This window comes from Amblyomma mixtum, chromosome 5 (assembly GCF_055824585.1).
Source record: "Amblyomma mixtum isolate Tamu chromosome 5, ASM5582458v1, whole genome shotgun sequence".
NCBI classification, from domain to species: Eukaryota; Metazoa; Arthropoda; class Arachnida; order Ixodida; family Ixodidae; genus Amblyomma; species Amblyomma mixtum.
The window spans coordinates 191329118-191348824 of record NC_143016.1 but is presented as its reverse complement, the minus strand read 5'-3'; the positions used below and the strand labels follow the sequence as shown (position 1 = coordinate 191348824).

Sequence of the window (19707 nt, the reverse complement as noted above, 5' to 3'; positions counted from 1 at the left end):
CGCGAATAAAAAGGGATTGCTTGTACGGGTACGACAAGCACGCGGTAAATAACTAACCTGCGCAGAGAGCGATGTTGGCATGACCGTGCTTGATGCGGTGACGTGCCCCAAGTCGCGCCGGTGCAGCCGTGAATTAAGTATGCATTCCGTGTTGATCGTTGTAGCCGGTTTCCAGATGAAAGGCTCATTCCAGACGGGAAACAGCGGGAAAGCGCTAGCTTCTTCGATGTAAATCAGAGGCGGGGGGTGGAGTGGCTTGATGGGGCGGTGATTATCAGGTGGGATCAAGTTGGCAAAGCAAAAGGGCAGCGTCAAGACGGCCCACATCAGAATAGAGCGGTGTTGGCATGACTGTGTTTGATGCAGTTACATGCCCATTTCAGCCTGTTCCCTTTTCAGATCCCCCAGTTACTTCCCGTTTCATAACATCCGATTCTTTAGTGTAGTGCTGCTGACCTGGTAATAAAAAACCAGTGACGTGTGGCTCTGAACAGCTTAAAAAATCATTGTGACTGTTGCATATACGGGCATTAGCATAAAGAACTGCAGGCACAAGAGAAACTTGCGTCGTAAGGGATGCCGAACTATAGTGAAATGTTCATGACAAGACATCGAAACTCATCAGCGAAGTAACTGCTGAGTGAACTTCAGCTGCAGCACGCAGGACGTCTAGGCCACTGCAAAGTTCGTCACTGGTCGTGTCAAGCTCATCTGGTCAAGAGTGGTCATTGTCAATGGCACGTGCCATTGCTTCTTGTTCGTGTGGACCTGTTGTAGCGGACGCTGCACATGTATTTACCCAAATATAGGAAGCGCTTTCTATTCAACATGCATATATATTTTTAATTGCAATGCAAAGAAAAACGTCAGTCATGGTGTCATAAGAAGTAGAAACAAATAAACTAGCTACCCGCTAAATCTTGACAACTGGCGAGCCCAATCCTTCGACCGCATAGGGGGGAAGATAGTCGGCAGGCAACCAGGCTGCGTTCCAGTGGTACTTTTTTTTTTCCCGTTGACAAAGTGCTTTGAGCTTGTTCCCGCGCTTGTATTTTGAGATACAGTTTGAAAGGTCTTCGCCACTCAAATTTAATGCCTCCAACTGAATTGCACACAACACCACATCAGCCGTTTAACACCATAAAAAAAATCAAATCAGCATGAGGCATGCCAACTCGCACTTAACGAAATGGTAAACGGGAGCGCGACCTAAATTGCTGCAATGTGCTGTAGTCCGCGAAAAATCAAGGGGACACCGGAGACCATCCTTTCATTATCGCTGCAGAGCAAAAGATGAGGACGAGACGAGAACACACGCGGCGCCGTGTGTGTGTACTCGTCTAGTCCTTCTGTTCTTTTTATGCGTAGCATATTGCAATCACTCAGTTCAGCCGTTGGGCGCGGCCGGGCAGCCACCGACGTGACGTCACGTGGTTTGGTTTGGGCAGCCAATGACGTGACGTCACGTGGTTTGGTGAAGTCACGTCACGTGGTGACGTGACGTCACCAAAGCACTTAAAAAAATAAAAAAAGAAGACGGAAAAAAACGGCTGAGCATGGTGGCGGTTGCCACCGCCCCGTTTCAAAGGGGGCGCGCCTATCCATTCATCCATCCATCCATACGTCACGGAGGAAAAACTGCTGAGAAAATCGAGTGCCGCCAAGCAATACCTCGCGCAAAAAGACCGCGCAATATGCAACGCATTCTTGGCTTAACCAAGCTAAGCCTGGGCATCTTTTTATTGCGAAAGCAATACTGCGCTAGGTTTTGAGTCTTTAGCGTCGTCCCGGCGGTTCCACGTTTGACCGTTAGCTTGACCTCTGTTGTAACGTCACGCCAAACGAAGAGAAAACTGGGGCCCAACTAAAAAAATAGCGAAAATAAAAAAATAAGAAGTAAAAAAATTAAAAATAATAAAAAGATAAACAGAAAAAAGTTGAGCATGGTGGCAGTTGCCACCACCCCGTTTCAAAAAAGGCGCTCCTATCCATCCATCTATCCATCCATACAGCGGTAATCCGCAACCTCGGTCGCCGGCTTTGGCCGCGTAGCTCGGAGCTTCTGGACAATCATCCGTTAGCGTCAGCCGCTCGCTTTGGCGACCGAGGCACGCATAAATCTCCCAGCACGTGGGGGCCCTCGTGTGGTGAGTGTAATGCCATGTAAAACAAATGGGCAAAACTTTGACAAACTTGGTAGTGCATTGCTAAAAGCACTACCAAGTAAAGCACTACCTTTGTAGTGCTTTACTAAAAGCATTAATTAAGGTACCTCGTCCTGCGTCGATCTAACGACGCCTGCATTATGCGTACTTAGCACTAACGTGGTGCGTATGTACTTGAGCACTATCATGAGCAATATGAGCAGGAAGACGGGAATGCATGGCAGATAGCCTCGAACCCTACTTGTGGCCGCACACAGTATTGTGGAAAGGGTCTTGCTGCGTTGCCTGCTTGTGAGAAATGGAGAAAGGCACCTTCCTTTCCACTCTGTTCCTGAAAGCGGCCGCCTCGTATCGCTAGAAGTAGGGTTCGTGGCTTTCTGCACGTGCTCCGCGGTTCCTGCCCATATTGCTCATGATAGTACGTACAAGGGGGAAACCCAGACCAAGGGCCCCGTTTTCGGAAGCGAGGAACCTTGATTTGCCCACCGGTGTTTGGACAGCACCAAACGAGCAGTTTCTTAACGAGGGAGCGTAACCGCATTTCGGCGATATCAAGCGAGAAAACTACTAGCGCCGCATTTATTGAATGCTGAGCCGCTCGAATGTACCCTTTTTTTTTCCGTAGCATCACACAAATTACTAGCGGGACAGTGGTTTATTCGGTGACGCTGAGGTCGACGAAAGCAGCGGTGATCCGCCGTCGGTCAAGCTGAGCAGTGTCTCGCTCGGAGCAATGGCATTGCGGCTTTGTCACGCTACAACCAACTAGCTCAAACGAAAGACTTTCTGTAACAAATTTCTTCTCCATTGAGCTCGGTCCTATCTTCCGCAAAATCAACACGCTCCTGTTTTTCCTCATTGCTGCGGCGACGTACTACATAGCGTTCCCGCATGATGACCTGTTCCATAAAACATAGATCGGCGCCTCCAGAAGTTCAAGCCATCTTTGGTGTCGTGAAATCGTCGTGGGGCCATGCGAGAAGGATTTGCAAGATCTTGATGGATGGATGGATGGAAAAAACTTTATTGTCAATAAATTGGTGTTCTTGACCCTTACGGGTCATTGGGCGCCGTGGTCGATCCTTGGTCCAGGATGCCGCACTTGACTGCTGCCATCGTGGCTCGGCGCACAAGGAATCGTTGCGCTTCCTCGTCCTCGCTGGCCAGCAAGTGCTCCCACTGCATCACACTCGGGTTTATTCTTGGCTCTAAGTCTGCCTTAGGGCAGGTCCATGTGATATGTTCTAGTGTAGGTTTACCCTGACACCACGGACATTCGTCTGCATATTGTGTAGGGAAAATCTTGTGTAGTTTGTGAAGGTGTGGGTAGGTACCGGTTTGTAGTCTGCGCCAGTCTACCGCCTCCTCTTTGGTGAGCCTTTTGTGTGGGGCTGGGTAGCGTTTCCGCTGACCCCTGTAATGATCGAGTATATCTGAGTACGTGGGGGTAACTGGGTCAAAGGTGCCTGTGGTGCAAAGTGCTGAGTCTGCTCGGTTGACGTATCCTCGAGCTAACTCGTCTGCTGCCACGTTGCCCCTCATCCCCTCATCTCCCGGAACCCACACTATACTATGTTTAGTGTTTTTGTGTCTTCTCGTCGTGTGTAGAATATGATTGGCGATGCTGTCGATCCTGCCTCTTGTGTAGTTTCTACATGCTTGTTTGGAGTCCGTCACTATAGTGAGGTTGTGTCCTGTTGCGTTCCCGTGCGATATTGCGAGAGCAATGGCGGCTTCTTCAGCTGCTTCTATGTTTGGGTTGTTTATCGTTGCGCTGGTTATTTCTTGCCCTCCTTCGTCTGCTACAACGGCGATTGTTTTGCGTTGGTATCGGTACTTTGCTGCGTCCGTGTAGACTACGTTGGGATTGTCGCTGAGTTCCCTGGTGAGTGCTCGGACTCTGGCTTGTCGTCTTTCATGATGTAAATTCGGATCCATGTGTCGTGGTATTGGTCTTACCCGGATGTTGTTTCTGTCTTCATTATTAATCTGTTCCTTGTCTGTTTGTGTACCTAGAGGTAGCCGTAATTTCTCCAGTAGGTGTCTTCCCGTTCTGGTTTGAGTGAGTCTGTCTAATTGCGCACTACGTTGCGCTTCTCGTAGTTCGTCGAAGGTGTTTGATACTCCCAGGGCCATTAGTTTTTCGGTTGGTGTGGACATTGGAAGTTTGAGCGCCGTTTTGTACGCTTTGCGTAGTATGGTGTCGATTTGTAGAGTCTCTTGCTTGTTTAGTTCGTGGTAGGGGAGGCTGTACGTAACCCTGCTCGTGACGAGGCTGTCAATGAGTCTTAGGGTGTCCTGTTCTCTCATCCCCTTCTTTCTACTGCTGATTCTTCGCACGATTCTGGCGACTTGCTCTGTTGTATTCTTAATAGAGGCAATGGTTTTGCTACATCAGCCTGTGTTTTGCAGCCACATTCCAAGTACCCTGACTTCCGTTTTCTCAGGTATTGTATCGTTTCCGAGTTTCAGGGTGATTTTGGGAGTCGTATTTTCGTGTACCTTTTTTGATTCTTACGTATTCTGATTTTTCTGCTGAGCACGATAATCCTCTGGCCCTGGCGTATTGTTCAGTATGGCCGATCGCTTTTTGTAGCCGCTCTTGTTTAGCTGCTAGGGAGCCTGTGGTTGTCCATATTGTTATGTCATCTGCATACATTGCGTAGCTGATGTTTTCTATTTCGTCCAGTACTTTCGTGAGTCCTATCATCGCTATGTTGAATAGTAGCGGTGATATTACTGAGCCTTGCGGGGTACCCTTGTTTGGCACCGTGAAGCTCTCCGATCTTGTATCTCCGATGCTTATCGTAGCTGTTCGTTCTGTGAGAAAGGCTTTGACATAATGGAAGGCTCTGCTTCCACAGTTTATGTTATTGAGACCTTCCATGATGGCCGCATGTCCCACGTTATCGAAGGCTCCCTTTATGTCGAGTGCTAGCACTATGTGTTCGCCTCTTCTTGGTATTTCAGTGAGGACATCCTCCTTTAATTGTAGGAGTACGTCTTGCGTGGACAGTCCCCTTCTGAAGCCAAACATGGCATCAGGGTAATATCCCTTGTCCTCCATGTAGTTTGTGATCCTTTCATTAATCACCCTCTCGTATATCTTCCCTAGACAGGAGGTTAGGGAGATTGGTCTTAGGTTTTCAATTTGGAGTCTTTTACCCGGCTTGGGTATCATAATTACCTCTGCATGTTTCCATTCCGCCGGCACGATTCCTTTTTCCCAGATAGCGTTTAGGTACTTCGTAAGCTCGGCGATGGCCGTGTCTCCCATGTTTCTAATGGTAGCGTTATTTATTTTGTCCTTTCCAGCTGTCGTATTCTTTTTTGCTTCCCCTATGGCTGCCCTTACTTCCTCCTCGGTGATTGGCCTATCCATCTCGGGGTTGTTTTCGCCGGTGTATACTTGGTCTTGCTTTGGGTGCATGATTGTGCCGTAGCATTTTTCCCTCAGTGCTTGTGTTAGTTGGTCTTCCGTTCCAGGGAAGGTGTGGAGTAGTTTTTTCATGGACTTGCCGCTTTCCATTTCGGTTTTTGTGGGGTCTATCAAAGCTCTTAGTATATTCCAAGTTCGGGCCGTGCCTAGTGTTCCTCTAAGTGTTTCCGTGAACTGTTGCCAGTTTTGCGTGGGGATCTTGTCTGCGTGTTCTGATGCCTTCTTAGTCAGTTCTGCGATCTTCAGCTTGAGTTTCCTGTTGTGTTTTTGCTGCCTCCATCTCCTGATAAGGCTTCTTCGTGCTTCCCATAGGTGAAGAAGGTGGCTGTCTACGTCTGGGTGTTGTTCCGTGCGAACGATCATCTTCGTGTATTTTTGTCTGACCTTCATAAGCTCCGTGCACCACTCTTCTATGTTGGTTATCGGTTTTATTATTTCGTCGCTGTGGTTTCTGAAGGCTTCCCAGTCTGTGATTTTGGCAGTCCCTAGGCATCTCTTCATTTCTCCGGCGGCTATTTCTAAGTTAAGGATGAAGTGGTCGCTCCCTAAGGTTTCCATTGTATTTTCCCATTGGATATTCTCGTTGTTTTTTGAGAAGGCTAGGTCAGGCGTGGTGTCTTTGCAGACGCTGTTTCCTATCCTCGTCGTAGTTGTGGGGTCGTTAGCTAACTCCATGCAGTATTTTTCTGCGCTTTCTGCTATGCTTTTACCTTTGGCATTGAGTTTTTGGTACCCCCAAATGGGGTTTGCCGCATTAAAGTCTCCTAGGATCAACAGTGGCTTCTGGCCTGCCATATCGCTGGCTTTTTTGAACAGTTCGTGTATTCTGGGGTTCTTTTGTTTTGGGGGGCTGTATACGTTTATGATGAAAGCGCTGTCATCCGCTGGTTTTTCTGGTACAATTTCTAGTACAGTGTGGTGTACGTCCGTATCCGGTATGTTGGTTTTGCAGATTGCCGTAATTGACTTATGTACTAAGGTGACGGCCTTGCCGGAACCGTCTCCGTCATACATCTCGTATCCTGTTATGCTTGTTTTAGTCCTGGCCCCGTATTCTTGGATGGCAATGATGTCCGGCGGTTTTTCTTGGTTCTTTATGAGATGGATTAACTGAGTTTGTTTTCCTTTTATTCCTCTACAGTTCCATTGCCAAATTTTCAAGCTTCCTTTCTTGTTTAGCCTTGTGTGTTTGTCGTTAGACATTTTGTATTCTTGCTTCCTGCTCGTCGGAATGGATGGGCCTATTGCTCATGTGTTCTCTCATGCGTTTGCTGTGTGCTTCCTTCGTTGTAGTCGCTACTTTCCCTTTAATGTAGTTGTATTTTCCGTCCATTTTCTCCAGGTCTTCACTGACTTTGACATGGTGTTTCATTATTGCTAGCAAAGTTGCTCTTACCATCTCCTGATCGAGTTCTTGGATTTCTTGTAGTTGGTGTTGTGCCGCCTTTATGGCGGCCACCTCTGCGGATTCTGTCCTACGTTGGTACGTTTCTACTTGATCGGCCTCCGTGATGGACATGGGTTGTCTGGCGTGTTCGAGGTTTTTTAGTGCGTTCATGTATTGTGCTTTTTGTCTTTGGAGTTCTATTTTAAGATGCGTGTTTTGTTCTTCTAACTCTTTGACCCTTTGATCGCTTTGAGCAAGTCGCTGTTCTAGTTTTACTATTCTGTCCTCAAGTTGCATTGTCTTAGAGTGTGACACAGTGGTTGCACAGTTATGTCCAATTGGCCAGCTCACCTTCTTCTCCGGTCTCTGCTGTGGCTAGTTGAGATCTTGCTTCTTGTTTTCGCTCGCCAGGCCTGGGAAGTCCCCTTTGCGTTCCTGGAACCCGCTGTTTTCTTTGCTCGTTGTCGACCTGGATCTGGATCGCATCGCTGATCTTGACCTCGATCTCGTGCGCTTGTCGGCGTTGCTGCTGAGTGTCGCGTTGTTGTCTGAACGAAGCAGTTGCTTCGTTGCGTCTGCCCCTTGTTTTTCTCTGGATCTGCTCGTTCGTGTAGCAGCGTCCCCGGTGTCTTGCGTTCGCTGTCCCGGCGATCCAGCGTCCCCCTTGTCTTGCGGTCGTTGACCTGGCGGGGTCTTGCCTTTCGGTTGCCCCGTTTGGTACTTGGCTTTTTTATACCGCATCTCGCAGTCCTTGTCTCCAGTAGCGTGGTCACCACAGCAGAGCGCACATTTTCTTTCTTCGCATTGATGGTTTTCCTGGGGGTTCCGGGTTCCACATGACTTGCATACCTTCACCTGTGGGGTGGGGCACACGTCTGTTCTGTGTCCAGGCTGCATGCATGTGTGGCACACCTGCCTTCGGACTCGGTACGGGTAGCATTGGTACTCAGCCCCTGCAAAAATCACTTGCTTGGGAAGGAATTTGCCGTCGAAGAGTAGCATTGCTGAGGAGGATTTACCCAGCATTCTCGCCCCGACGATTTCGACTCCATGCGTTCGGACTCTAAGTTCCGCCAGTAGGTCTTCGGTCTTGAGGCCCGGCTCGACTCCGTGGATGACTCCTCGGATCACATCATCCGGCGCCGCAATGTACGTGTTGACTTCGTAGTTGACGCCCTTGATGTTGAGTTGTCTTATTTGCTTGATTTGTCTTGCCGTCTCTTCAGATGGCGTGCTTGTGATGATTATGTTGGATCCAGGTCGGATTCTGGTAATGAAGTTCTCTCCTCCGCATGCTGAGTGGTGGCCGGTAGCCGCCTGGATTGCTTTCGAGATGAGAAACTGTGGAAACTCTTTCAGTTGCAGCCCTTGCTTAGGTCTTATAATGACTTTCACGTCGGTCTTAGGTAGCGGTGGTATCCTCCGCGATGGCGCCTTGCCGCCTGTCTTCTCCAAATTGGTCGCTGCGTCCCGTCCGACTGGCGTCTGTAGCCTCCTGGCTTCCGCTCTGGCTTTCTTTTCTTCTTTTGCTTGTTTGAGCTTTTCTCGTCGTCGCGCCCTGGCCCGCATAACTGGCGTCCAGTTATCCGCGCCATCGTTGTCGTTTTCCTCCGCGTCCGTGTTAGCGTCGCTCGCGCGTTCCTGGCACGTTTCGGTAGAACTTTCGTCCTCAGAAACTTCGTCTTCCATGTGAGAATCCTCGCACTGTGAATCCTCGCTTTGCACGCCCTTGGGAGCGTTTCCGCTCCCGCTGGGGCTAGCGAGCATCTCTCCGTCGGCTCCTGTCTCGGCGCAAGCGCCGAGGTCTAGCGGAGGCCTTCGTCTCGTTAGGCTTAGCTGCGGCGGTTCGTTGGCGAACTTTACAACTCGATAAAAAGTCGCAAAATTGGCCTACCATTTTGAAGTGGGTATCCAGATGCGTCGGATATCTTGCTTTCCTCGCACACCAAAAATGGTTGGGCCACGTCCGTTTTAACCTGGTAAAATTAGCCCACAATGCGGGTGGCGGTCCGACATGCGTCCGCTCCCACCACCAGGCTCATTGGCATTCCTGCAAGATCTTGAAGCCTGAAGCATGGCGTCAGAACACGTTGGCCAATGACTGGTTGCGCATCCTGTTGGAACACATGCGATGCGGTCACCACGAAGTGTCAAGGACTACAAGAGGCCTGCGGCGCCGACAACGAAATTTCTATGGCGCAAGATAAGAGCACGCTCCCCACGGCGACAGGGGTCTTTTGCAGAAGTCAGGGTTCTTGGCGACACTGTTCTCGAACCCAGTGCGAAGTCGACGGTCGAGAAAGGCCTTAAGTGCAGCTTTGAAGCTGGGACGAATAATTGCGAGGAACTTTAGCGGCTAAAGTGGTGAAAGGCGAAAGCCTGAGTGCTGCATTCTGCTACGCGATTGTTCACTGCACATTTTGTTGGTGCATTAACTGCCAATTAATGACGCTTAAGCTTCTCCTTTAGGAGTGGAACGCGACAGCGTGTTGTAGCGCTGCCACGGAGTCCAAGGAACGCCACCACCCGTTCGGCGCGATGCGTTGCCCTTTGAATGCAACGCTTTTTGAGGAAAGGAAATGGGGTTGTAATTCTCTGCCATCTCGTTGGACACCTGAGCCGCACCGTACAGGAAGGGAGGAAGTGTGAGTGAAAGAAGAAAGAGGGGCCGTAAAGAAGAAAATGAAAATTGTATTTGAGGAAAGGAAATTAGGCATTAACTGTCTCACATATCTCAGTAGACACTAGTCGAAAATTGTATTTGAGGAAAGGAAGTTGCGCAGTAATTGTCTCACATATTTCGGTGGACACCCGTCAAAATTCGCGCGCGGTGACGTCACGACAATTTGGACCAATCTGAAACACGGACAAAAAGGCCTTGCTCGTCGGTAAATTGGTTTTTGAGGAAAGGAAATGTATCTTTCTCTCATATCTCGTTGGGCACCTAAACGTCGCCGTAACGGGAAGGGAGGAAGATGGGAGTGAACGAAGACACCGTATTGACTAGACGCACCTTTGTTCATTCCAAACCATTGAGCTGGCATGGCGGAGTGGTAGCGTGCTCGACTCGCACTCCGGAGACCGGGGATCGATTCCGAAGCTGGGCCAATTTCTTACTCGATTTTATTTATTTATCTGGTTAATTAGACTAATTGGTTAAGTAAGCAATTTACTAAATTCAGTCAAACTTACTTGGAGCATCACTATACGATCCCTTTAATTGGTTGCATGGTTAGTAGGCAAAGTACAATTGGCCCCGTTTGAAATTCGCGCACTTCGACGTCACGACCGTTTCGACCAATTGAAAAGCGTGACATTTCTGTCGACAGCTCCTGCTTACAACGATGAGGCATTAAAGGCTTCCGCCTTAAAAAACCGGAGCTTCTTGCCATGACTAGGGAGGCCGCCAAAAGAGCGAGAGACAAGGATGAGGACCGAGCGGCTTCAGATGCCATTCATTGCCTGACGCATCATTCAAGTTGTAATCGCCCTTCTTATCCTTCCTCTAAGAAGCTCAAATCAAATCAAAATTTCAGTATCACAAAGTACATTGCAACGCTGCGGGTGCACGGGCTTCCCCTAGGAATACCTGGGGGAAACAACCTTGAGATACTCGAAAGCAACAAGGAAGGTGGCTTTGTTGTTCCTCCCGAGAATTTGCTTCAATTAGAAGTGGCTGAATGTTTGCAGAAGCACTTCGTCGGAGTGACGCTCAATCCCGCCAAGGTCAAGAAGGTCGCAGTGAAGTTCTTAACTGACATGAATTTGGAACCGCTGAAGAAAGTCGTCAAAGATGCTGACAGAGTTCCTGGATCTTTAATTTACGGGAAAGTCTCACTAGCCTGAATGCCCCCTGCGCACCATTGTTTCAGAGAAAAGGTCCTGGCAGCTGTGTGCGGGCCGATTTCACCAGCGACACCTAAAGTCCCTAGCTCTAGACGACCGTTTTCTGATCCGGATTACAATGAGGTGGTTCAAGAACTTAGAAATGGGCCGCCCGGAGCACAGTCGGCTTTTTCAGTTGATGTTACTGACCAGTTCTATTACATCACTAGTGAAATGCCATCCCATTGCAAAACATTCAGTGGTAGTTCCGCTACCAAAGCCCGGAAAATCACTCACAACTCTTGGAGTCCTACCACCGAGTTCTCTTACCCCAACTATTTGCAAATTGTATGAAAAACTGCTTGCCACTCGAATCTCCTGGTGGCTCGACCATCACCAGAAATATTCTCAGGACGAACTGGCGGGCTAGTTCGTTACACATCTCAAAAATTTTAACCAGCGCACGAGAATGAAACGAGGACTGAAAAAAGACACACACCACAAAGCGCCGTACTGCAACTGATTTATTTTGCATGCGAAGCGCCCAAATTTATGCAATGCATCACTGGCACTCGTGGAAAAAGAACAAACATAAAACATACACCACGGTGATACGTCTGGCTACTCCTTGATAGCAGTGAAGGCCGTCAGCCGAAACCAGGCCACGTCATAAACAAGAAAACCCAAACATTATCGACACAGAGTAACACACGTGGAAGGGCAACATTTAGCAACAGCCGTTATTGGGGCATTAATTCAACCGCAGATGTGAGACCTCAACCGCAGATGTGAAGGGTCGAACATCATTGCAGTGTTCAGGTATGTTGATGACTATCTTGTTGTGTCAAGTGCTCCTAGTACGTCCCCTGAGTCATATGTTTACGACACCATGTCCCTTTTTTCTGAGTGTCTAGAACCCTTTACTCTGACCCACGAGGTCCCTGTTAATAACTTCCTCGATTTGGGCCTATACTTTTCTCCAACTCATGTATGTTGGGCCTACGAGCCTAGAGGGAACAAACCCGTCCTGTACTTCGATTGCGCGCATTCGAAGCTCGTCAAACAAGGCATTATTCGGTCTTGTTTAAATAACGCCCTCACACACTCATGCGAGCACCGCCTTGAAATGGCCTTCAATCACCAGGTGTCTCGGCTCCTCAGTTCAGGCTACCCCCGCACGCTTTTATTTTCGGTGGCTGAAGGCATGGCCCGACAACTGAAGAAGCCAGCTTCCAACACAACAGAGCAGACTTGTCGGAACAAAAAAGTGGCTGTCATCCCGTACCTCCATACCATCTCCCATAACCTCAGGAAGATAGGCAAGCGGGCAGGAGTGGAAGTGGTATTTTCGGCACCGAATAAGCGGTCCAGACTATGCAAGAAGGTCAACTCTACCGGCTGTCAGGGTAGGAGCTGCACCACTAGACACCAGCGGCAGTTCGTTGCGTGCACAGAAAACGTGGTGTACTCCATTCCCTTGCCCTGTGGTCGAGCCTACATCGGCCAGACTGGGAGGTGCCTGAATGAGATGCTCAGAGAGCATAATAACAATGTCAAGAATGCCTGCCGACACCTGGGCGTACACTGCCGTGATTGCGATCTGTGCAAGAAATACGGGCCTATCTTTGAGCAGACCACAGTTCTGCGCAGGTGTGCGGAAAAAATCCCAAGGGAGATCATGGAAGCATGTGAAATCTATAAACTTAAGGCTAATTGTGTCAGCTTTGCTTCTGAGCAGTTAAGTACAAAGGAGCGTCATTTCTTAAAATTAATGCCCCAATAACGGCTGTTGCTAAATGTTGCGCTTCCACGTGTGTTACTCTGTCTCGATAATGTTTGGGTTTTCTTGTTTATGACGTGGCCTGGTTTCGGCTCGACGGCCTTCACCGCTATCAAGGAGTAGCCAGACGTATCACCGTGGTGTTTGTTTTATGTTTGTTCTTTTTCCACGAGTGCCAGTGATGCATTGCATAAATTTGGGCGCTTCGCATGCAAAATAAATCAGTTGCAGTACGGCGCTTTGTGGTGTGTGTCTTCTTTCAGTCCTCGTTTCATTCTCGTGCGCTCGTTAAAATTTTTAACGTAATTTACAGTAATTTTAGAGTAATTTACAGTTCTTGGCAATAAGAAGAAAAGTTACCCGTCTAGTACTGCTTCATAATTACATGTCTGGAAATTTGAAGGCAGATCTTCCTGATTGCGTGAAGCTGGCGAGCACTAGGAGAACACGTCATGTACATGAGCAGTCATTAGCACCAATTTTTGCACGAACTAGTGGGTTTAAGAACAGTTTTTTTCCGAACACTGTCGCGGAGTGGAATGGCCTTCCTTCGGGTCTATGTAAGTCTAGAAATTTTGAGAAGGAGCTCAAGAACTTATTGTATGGCTCCTAGTATCTTGTTTGATGACTCTGGATTTGTGTCCTGTTTACTGACTCGCGGTGTTGTAGCTGATGCTCTTTTAGAAATTTTTTTAGTTGTATGCCCCTCCTGCTTGGGCCAACTCTGGCTTGCAGTATACTGAAATAAAATAAAATTTTTTCAGAAATATTCGTCTGGTCAAATTGGTTTCCGACCAGGATACGGAGCTGAGGATGGTCTTGACCGCTTTGCCAACGACGTGATACGTCGCTCACCTCACAGCCGTCTCGTTCGCGCAGTCCTAGCAACAGATATCATAAAAGCCTTCGACAACATTCTCCGCGCAGCCATTTTCAACTCTATGTCATCACTTGGCATGCCCTTTCAGTTGTATCGAGCAATTCATGTCTTTTTTTCGCAACGGACATTTGCTATCTGCGTTAATGCTAAACCCACAGGCCGCTAATCGTGGTGTACCGCTGGGCTCAGTTATAGCCCCAACTCTATTTAACATCGCATTCATTCCTCTGATACACAGTCTCTCCACCCTTCCTAATGTTCAGGTTCTAGCATATGCAGACGATATCACTTTCTGGTCCACAAATCGCTCCGCTCAGGTGAAGCAAGACTTCCTGCAAAATGCCCTCAACCTTCTTCACAGCTTTCCTGCCGACACTGGCCTCTCCCTCAACCTCTCCAAATCCTGCTATGTCAATGTGGGCAATAAAGCTGGCCGCCGAATTTTCAAAGCCACTCCGTTCGTGCTCACCGTTGACAATGCACCACTTCCTGAAGTGGAACATACGAATGTTTTGGGCCTGCGCATTCCTGCTTCTTTGCCTGAAGGCACGGCACCAGGCGCGGACTTTTTCTGGGTGGGGTTGGATCCCAACAGAATCGAACAAGTGGTCAAGGACCATGAGCTGACGGCGGCCGAAGGTACATTTCTGCGAGTTCAGCTGAAGACCAGTGCGGCGGAAGACGGCAAGGATCGCGGCCGCTGCTTTCTTCCTCAAGTGGTCGCCGAACTGCTTTGCTCCTGCTCCGTCCCTCATCAGTTCGCCACGGCCTACCATCCGCAGACGAACGGCCTCACTGAACGTCTGAGCCGTACCCTCACCAACATGATTTCCATGTATGTCTCCGACCATCACCGCGACTGAGATATTAGCCTCCCATTTGTGACATTCGCCTACAATTCAATGCGTCACGATACAGCCGGTTTCTCTCCTTTTGTCTTCTCTTTGGCTGCGATACTTTGCTGTCCTTCGACAGTGTACTGCCCGCCACTGCCTCCACGAGTCCTTACGCTCGGGACGCCATCGCTCGCGCCGACGCTGCCCGTCTTGTCGCCCGCCAGCGGCTGCCGGCCTCCCAGTTAACTCAGAAAAATCGTCATGACTGCCGCCGTCGAGAAGTAACCTACTCTCCTGACTTCCTTGTGTTACTCTGGGTCCCGTCCCGCCGTGTGGGCCTGTGTGAAAAACTGTTCCAGTGATATGCAGGCCCTTATCGGATCGTACGTCACGTGACCGAGGTGACGTACGAGATCACCCCGATACATCCACCATCCCCGGCCGCTGCACCCCGCACCGACATCGTACATGTGTCCCGCCTCAAAGCTTACAACTCGCCGTCTTCATGGACTGTGTAGTGCGCACCGGAACGGTGCTTTCGCCGCGGGGGGGGTCGTGCTACGGACGCTGGGTAGACGACGAAGTGTTTTTGAAAGGAAGACGACGCTGAGGTGCGCGCTTGTGTGCTGTGCGTCCACCCAAGCCATCGATCCTCTGCCTGGCAGGCTATCTCTGCTGTTTCTAGCCGGCACCTAACAATATGACGAAGAATTGTTAGTATAACCAGTTGCCGGCGGTGTTCTAAATACTTTTTATAAGCTAAAGGAAATGGCCGGGAAAACCATAGTGCTCAATTTTTAGGAATAATGTTTGTGATGAATGGAATAGAAAGCTTTTGAGAAGTCCACGAACGCCCCAAGAATAAGCTCTTTTTCTGCAATGGACTGTAAAAATTTCCACAATGGTTAATAACGTTGTATCCTTGTTGATTAGAAATCGCGCCCACGCCAGTCCAGTGTACTACGAAAGCCCAGTGCAAGCCCGTCTATTAACACTGTATATGTTCCTCACCTGTCCTTACAAAAATTTGTGATGAGTTTCTGATACATCACACCCATCAGGAATTTCTGTTGACTTCTGAGTTGGGCTGCTGACCTGAAAGACGCGGGTTCGATCCCGGCCGCGGCGGTTGAATTTCTTTGGAGGAGAAATTCTAGAGGCCCGTGTACTGTGCGATGCCAGTGCACGTTAAAGAACCCCAGGTGGTCGAAATTTCCGGAGCCCTCCACTACGGCGTCTCTCATAGCCTTAGCCGCTTTGAGACGTTAAACCCCATAAACCAAACCAAACCAAACCAAACCGACTTCTGAGTTGGGTTGTGATGCATTAGTGATGAAAATTGGCCACCGATTTTCCGATTAAGATGCGATGCGTGTTTTCCTGTTGAGATTCTCATTAACCTGATTTTGCATATATGCTGAATTCATGATGCATTTCTGAATGGTTCATGATTTATTGAAACCAGTATGGTGGCGAAAAAATATCCTGAATTCCATTTCTTCTAACGGCGCTTTAACATCACACAGAAACCGCTGCGGTGAAGCTCTCTTCTCTGTAATGTAAACATACACTAGACTAATGCGTGTGCAACTTCGCTGAAACGCAGAACACCCCAGGACCATAATCTGCCAATCAATGCTGCAAACAGCTTCTGTCGACCCTCTGAAACGAGCAAGTAACATGATCGAGGCATTACAATTACAATCTCATTACATGGCATTACAGCCTTTGGAAGTCCATGCCACACCGGTACAGTCACCTGCTCTGTGCTTCAGAGTTGTTGCTGTTGTGACTGAAAGAAGGATTAAAAGGACATTGCACGGGCCCGCCGACTGGCTCGAGCCGAGCCATCACCGCTGCCACGTGCAGATAGAGGAGAGTTGAAAGATATGATAGGAAAGAGTGAAAGAACAGACGCGCGTCGAAACAACTGGCCGCATGAACCGGCCGAGTAATAAGCAGCTTACGAAGCTTTGAAAAGTCGACGGAATGATTTTGCGTAAGCCGAGTGACGATTCCCCTTATTCCTGTTGATAGAACTTGATGTAATAAGGAAGGAGAAAAGAACGGATATCAGAAAAAAGTTCATTGGAAGGGTCTCCAGACGTCAGCTCGACAAGCATTCGCAGCCGCAATCCACACAAAACGCAACGTCGTCATCTCGTCCAAAACGCAGGGCTATTCCGTACATCCCAGCTTAAGCGAAGCCTTGACACATGTCTTCAAGAAGCACAATGTGCGCATTGCCCCCTTGCCTACCTGCAAATTGCGCGGGGCTCTTGTTAATATTAAAGTTTCAAAGTTTCCAGGTATCGCATATAAGATACCTTGTGATGATTGCGACTCCGTCTACATCGCTGAGAGGGGGAATTTGTCAAGGCGGCTAAAAGCCCACCGCAATGATTTCGCCAGGAACCGGACAGCGTCAAACGCTGTGGCAAAACACGCGCAAAAAAGAAGGGCATGAAATCGCTTGGGATGACGCTCAAATCACTGCTACCGAAAGAAGCCTCTCAGCACGATTGCAACTAGAATCACCGATAATACAGTTAACACCGATAATACAGTTAACGCCGAACACTATCAACATGACTAAGGGGAATCTTCACCCGGGTTACGCAAAATCAATACGTCGACTTTTCAAATCTTCTTAAGTTGCTTTATACTCGGCCGGTTCTTCATTGTGAACAAGGAACCCGCAGGGGCTCCGAAACGTCAACTGACTGTTAAACAAGAATTGTTCAACCACGCTACTACCTGGCCAGACGGCGTTTCGTCAAACTCTGGATTACAGTAGATGTAATTGTTTTCGCTACGTATGCCCTAACCTGGCTGAGCTAAGCCACTGCACTTTTTTTCTAACGTGTAAGCTTCAAACAGGCTACTTGCTGAATTTGTTAAATCGCTTCGACAGCAGCAGATCAGGCAGATGGCTTCTACACCATGAATGCAGCTTAGAATTCGACCTCGCGTGAATTCGTGCAAAGTGACGGCTGCAGCCCAATGCTCCGGAGCTGCAAACGCCCTCGCCAAGGCAGCTATTTCTGTGCAACTGAATGCGCCGGAACTTAACCGCGCCAATGGTGCCGGACTCAGTGCGCGAAAGGAGCGAACAATGAATCGAACGGTCGCTTGAGCCTTGCTCGCTTTACTTCCACTCACACTCGACTTCTTCTTTCTAATTTGCCCCTATGCGGCGTAGGGTGTTTGTTTTGCGTTGTATTTTTGATACTTGTGCAGCCAAACAGACTTAGCTTTTTGTTTGACATTTCTATGTTCAGATTTTTGGCCAGGGAACACGTGCAGTTTGGCATTAAAGGAAAGAACAAATCAAATTCCAGTGAAACACCAGACGCATAAATCAGTTAATCCATGCGAGCATAAAGTTTGGCGTTCTTTGCTAGATTGCCGGCCGTTAATAATTTGTAAAAGTTACTCCTATTGCTTAGCGAAGAAGTTAAAATTCATGTTAAGCCCTGCCTTGATTTCATGCTCTCAAAGTGATTTTCTATAACACCTTTCTGTGCATCTGCCCTCTTTCAGATATCCCCTTCCCGGAGACCACGAGTAAGCATGTATAACATTGCTAGCGGCTGTAGGGGACGACAGTTGCCGCTTTCTTGCCAAAAGTGGCTTCGCTTTTGGAGAAAAAGACAAACAAACGTCGCTGCAAAGCGAGAAAAAAGCCAATGCCGACGCTCGCAGTGGTCGCTTTCGGTTGTCACTAATTTCCCACAGCAATTTCCTTCTGCATGCACATTTTAAAGCTTTGCTCCTTTTCTCTCCAGCGAATTCTTCGGCCCGAGGGGTGCATAACCGAGGTAAGTGAATCGCTTGACTCCAGCAGTGCACCAAGATTGCGAGCCTGACTTGAACGCGGGCAGACGATATGCTGTGATCAGTTCAAGAGAAGCATTCGCCTCTTCTACACCTGCTTCGTGTCTTTTGGTCTTTTGTGATCAGTGGGCGTTTAGCTTGACCCGAGTCTCAATACATGCTAATGGGGAACACTGTGTCAAGGAGCAACAATGAACTTTGCGTCTTCATGTAACCAGAGAAAGCATTGTGTTCATATTTAGTGATGACATTCTCTACGCGTTTGACCAATTTTCCTTGCGAGGTACATCATTCGTAGGGAACTGCGCTCGCTTCTAGACTCTCTATGTCACCTCGGCTGTCCTCCGGCCAGTGCACGTTACCGGGTTCCGCATTGCTCCCCCTCCTGGAGGTGCAGTCAGCCCAAGTGTGGACCGTTTGTTTACTCGTGTTGCGGCACGCCGACCGCGGTGCTCCTGTCCCTCGCCGAGGCGCCACACTGAGCTTTCGCCAAGCAGTGCTGCCTTCCACGCAGGCAGGGGGACAGGGGCAGCATGACGGGCACAGACAGCTCTCTCGCGCCAGCTGCGCGTGCCCACTCATCTGAGTGGTGCCATTTTGTCTCGCATTTTTCAGAAGCTGTCCTGGCGACACCGGAAGATGTTGGTAAGTCGCTGTAATAACCCATAGGGCACCACAGTAGGAAGTCTGCACTGAAACTCCAGCCACATTCTCGACCGCCGCACACTGCTCGACAAAGAAATGAAGGTGTAGCTTTTCCTGTTACCCAAGCAATGCAAAATTATCAGCGCTAGATAAGATAACGATTGCCATGCTAATTTCGCCTACAGTTCAGGTTAGCGGAATCAAGAGCGCCATGCGGGCCACGGTCCACTGTTGTCAGCCACTGGGGGGGAAATCTGACTGTGCAGCCTGCTCGTGGCCCCCCCCGCCACCGAATACGGGCCGGTGTAGTTTCGGCTACTAGGCTTTGTTTCGGTGCAATGCCAGCAGTGGGGATGGGATGGCCGGGACCCATCCTCTGGGGATGCAAACCCCCAATGGGAGTGGCAGCGACTCCCAGACGACTGTGAGGGCCAGTCGTGCACGTGAGGTCCGATGCCTGAGCGGAGGCAGGCCTGGGTTTATACTCAGGTTGGACCCACGAAATCCGGCCCGGAAGGCATGTCAAAACGCCAAAAGGTTTTCAAATACATGCTACCTTCCTTCCTCTGCGCGCGGGGGCGTGCAAGTCTGGCTACCGACGCGTCGGTTTCTGGTTACGGAGAAACCAGGTCCGCGCGGGGGTTCATAGTGGCCAGGCTCTGAGGACCGCCGCCTCGGGGAAGCGGCCTTACGGCCGGCCGCAGGCTTAACCGCCTGCGGGATGCCGGGGGATGAGGGCTTAGTACTGCCTCGTAAGAGTCTGGCGAAAACCGAAGATGTGTGGAGTACCGGTGGAGTAGGCCCGGGTCATCTCATCCTAAGCCACGTTCTTGGTTAGTGGCCCGGTCGCCCAGCCTTGAACACTCACTCCTCAGTAGGAGAAGAGTAAGCTAGGAGAGGAAATAAGTGCATG

At 49.2% G+C, this 19707-nt stretch overlaps 1 protein-coding gene across 1 annotated transcript in view; it reads left to right on the top strand.

Annotated features, from left to right (window-relative positions):
- The window catches only part of LOC149345261 (uncharacterized), a 209935-nt gene that overhangs the window by 62849 nt on the left and 127379 nt on the right, over positions 1–19707 (top strand). Inside the window, exons 5-7 of the mRNA XM_089542740.1 lie at positions 17856–17879; positions 18101–18133; positions 18765–18794. Of these exons, the coding sequence (XP_089398866.1) occupies positions 17856–17879; positions 18101–18133; positions 18765–18794 (87 nt within the window). The remainder of the gene's footprint in view (positions 1–17855; positions 17880–18100; positions 18134–18764; positions 18795–19707) is intronic.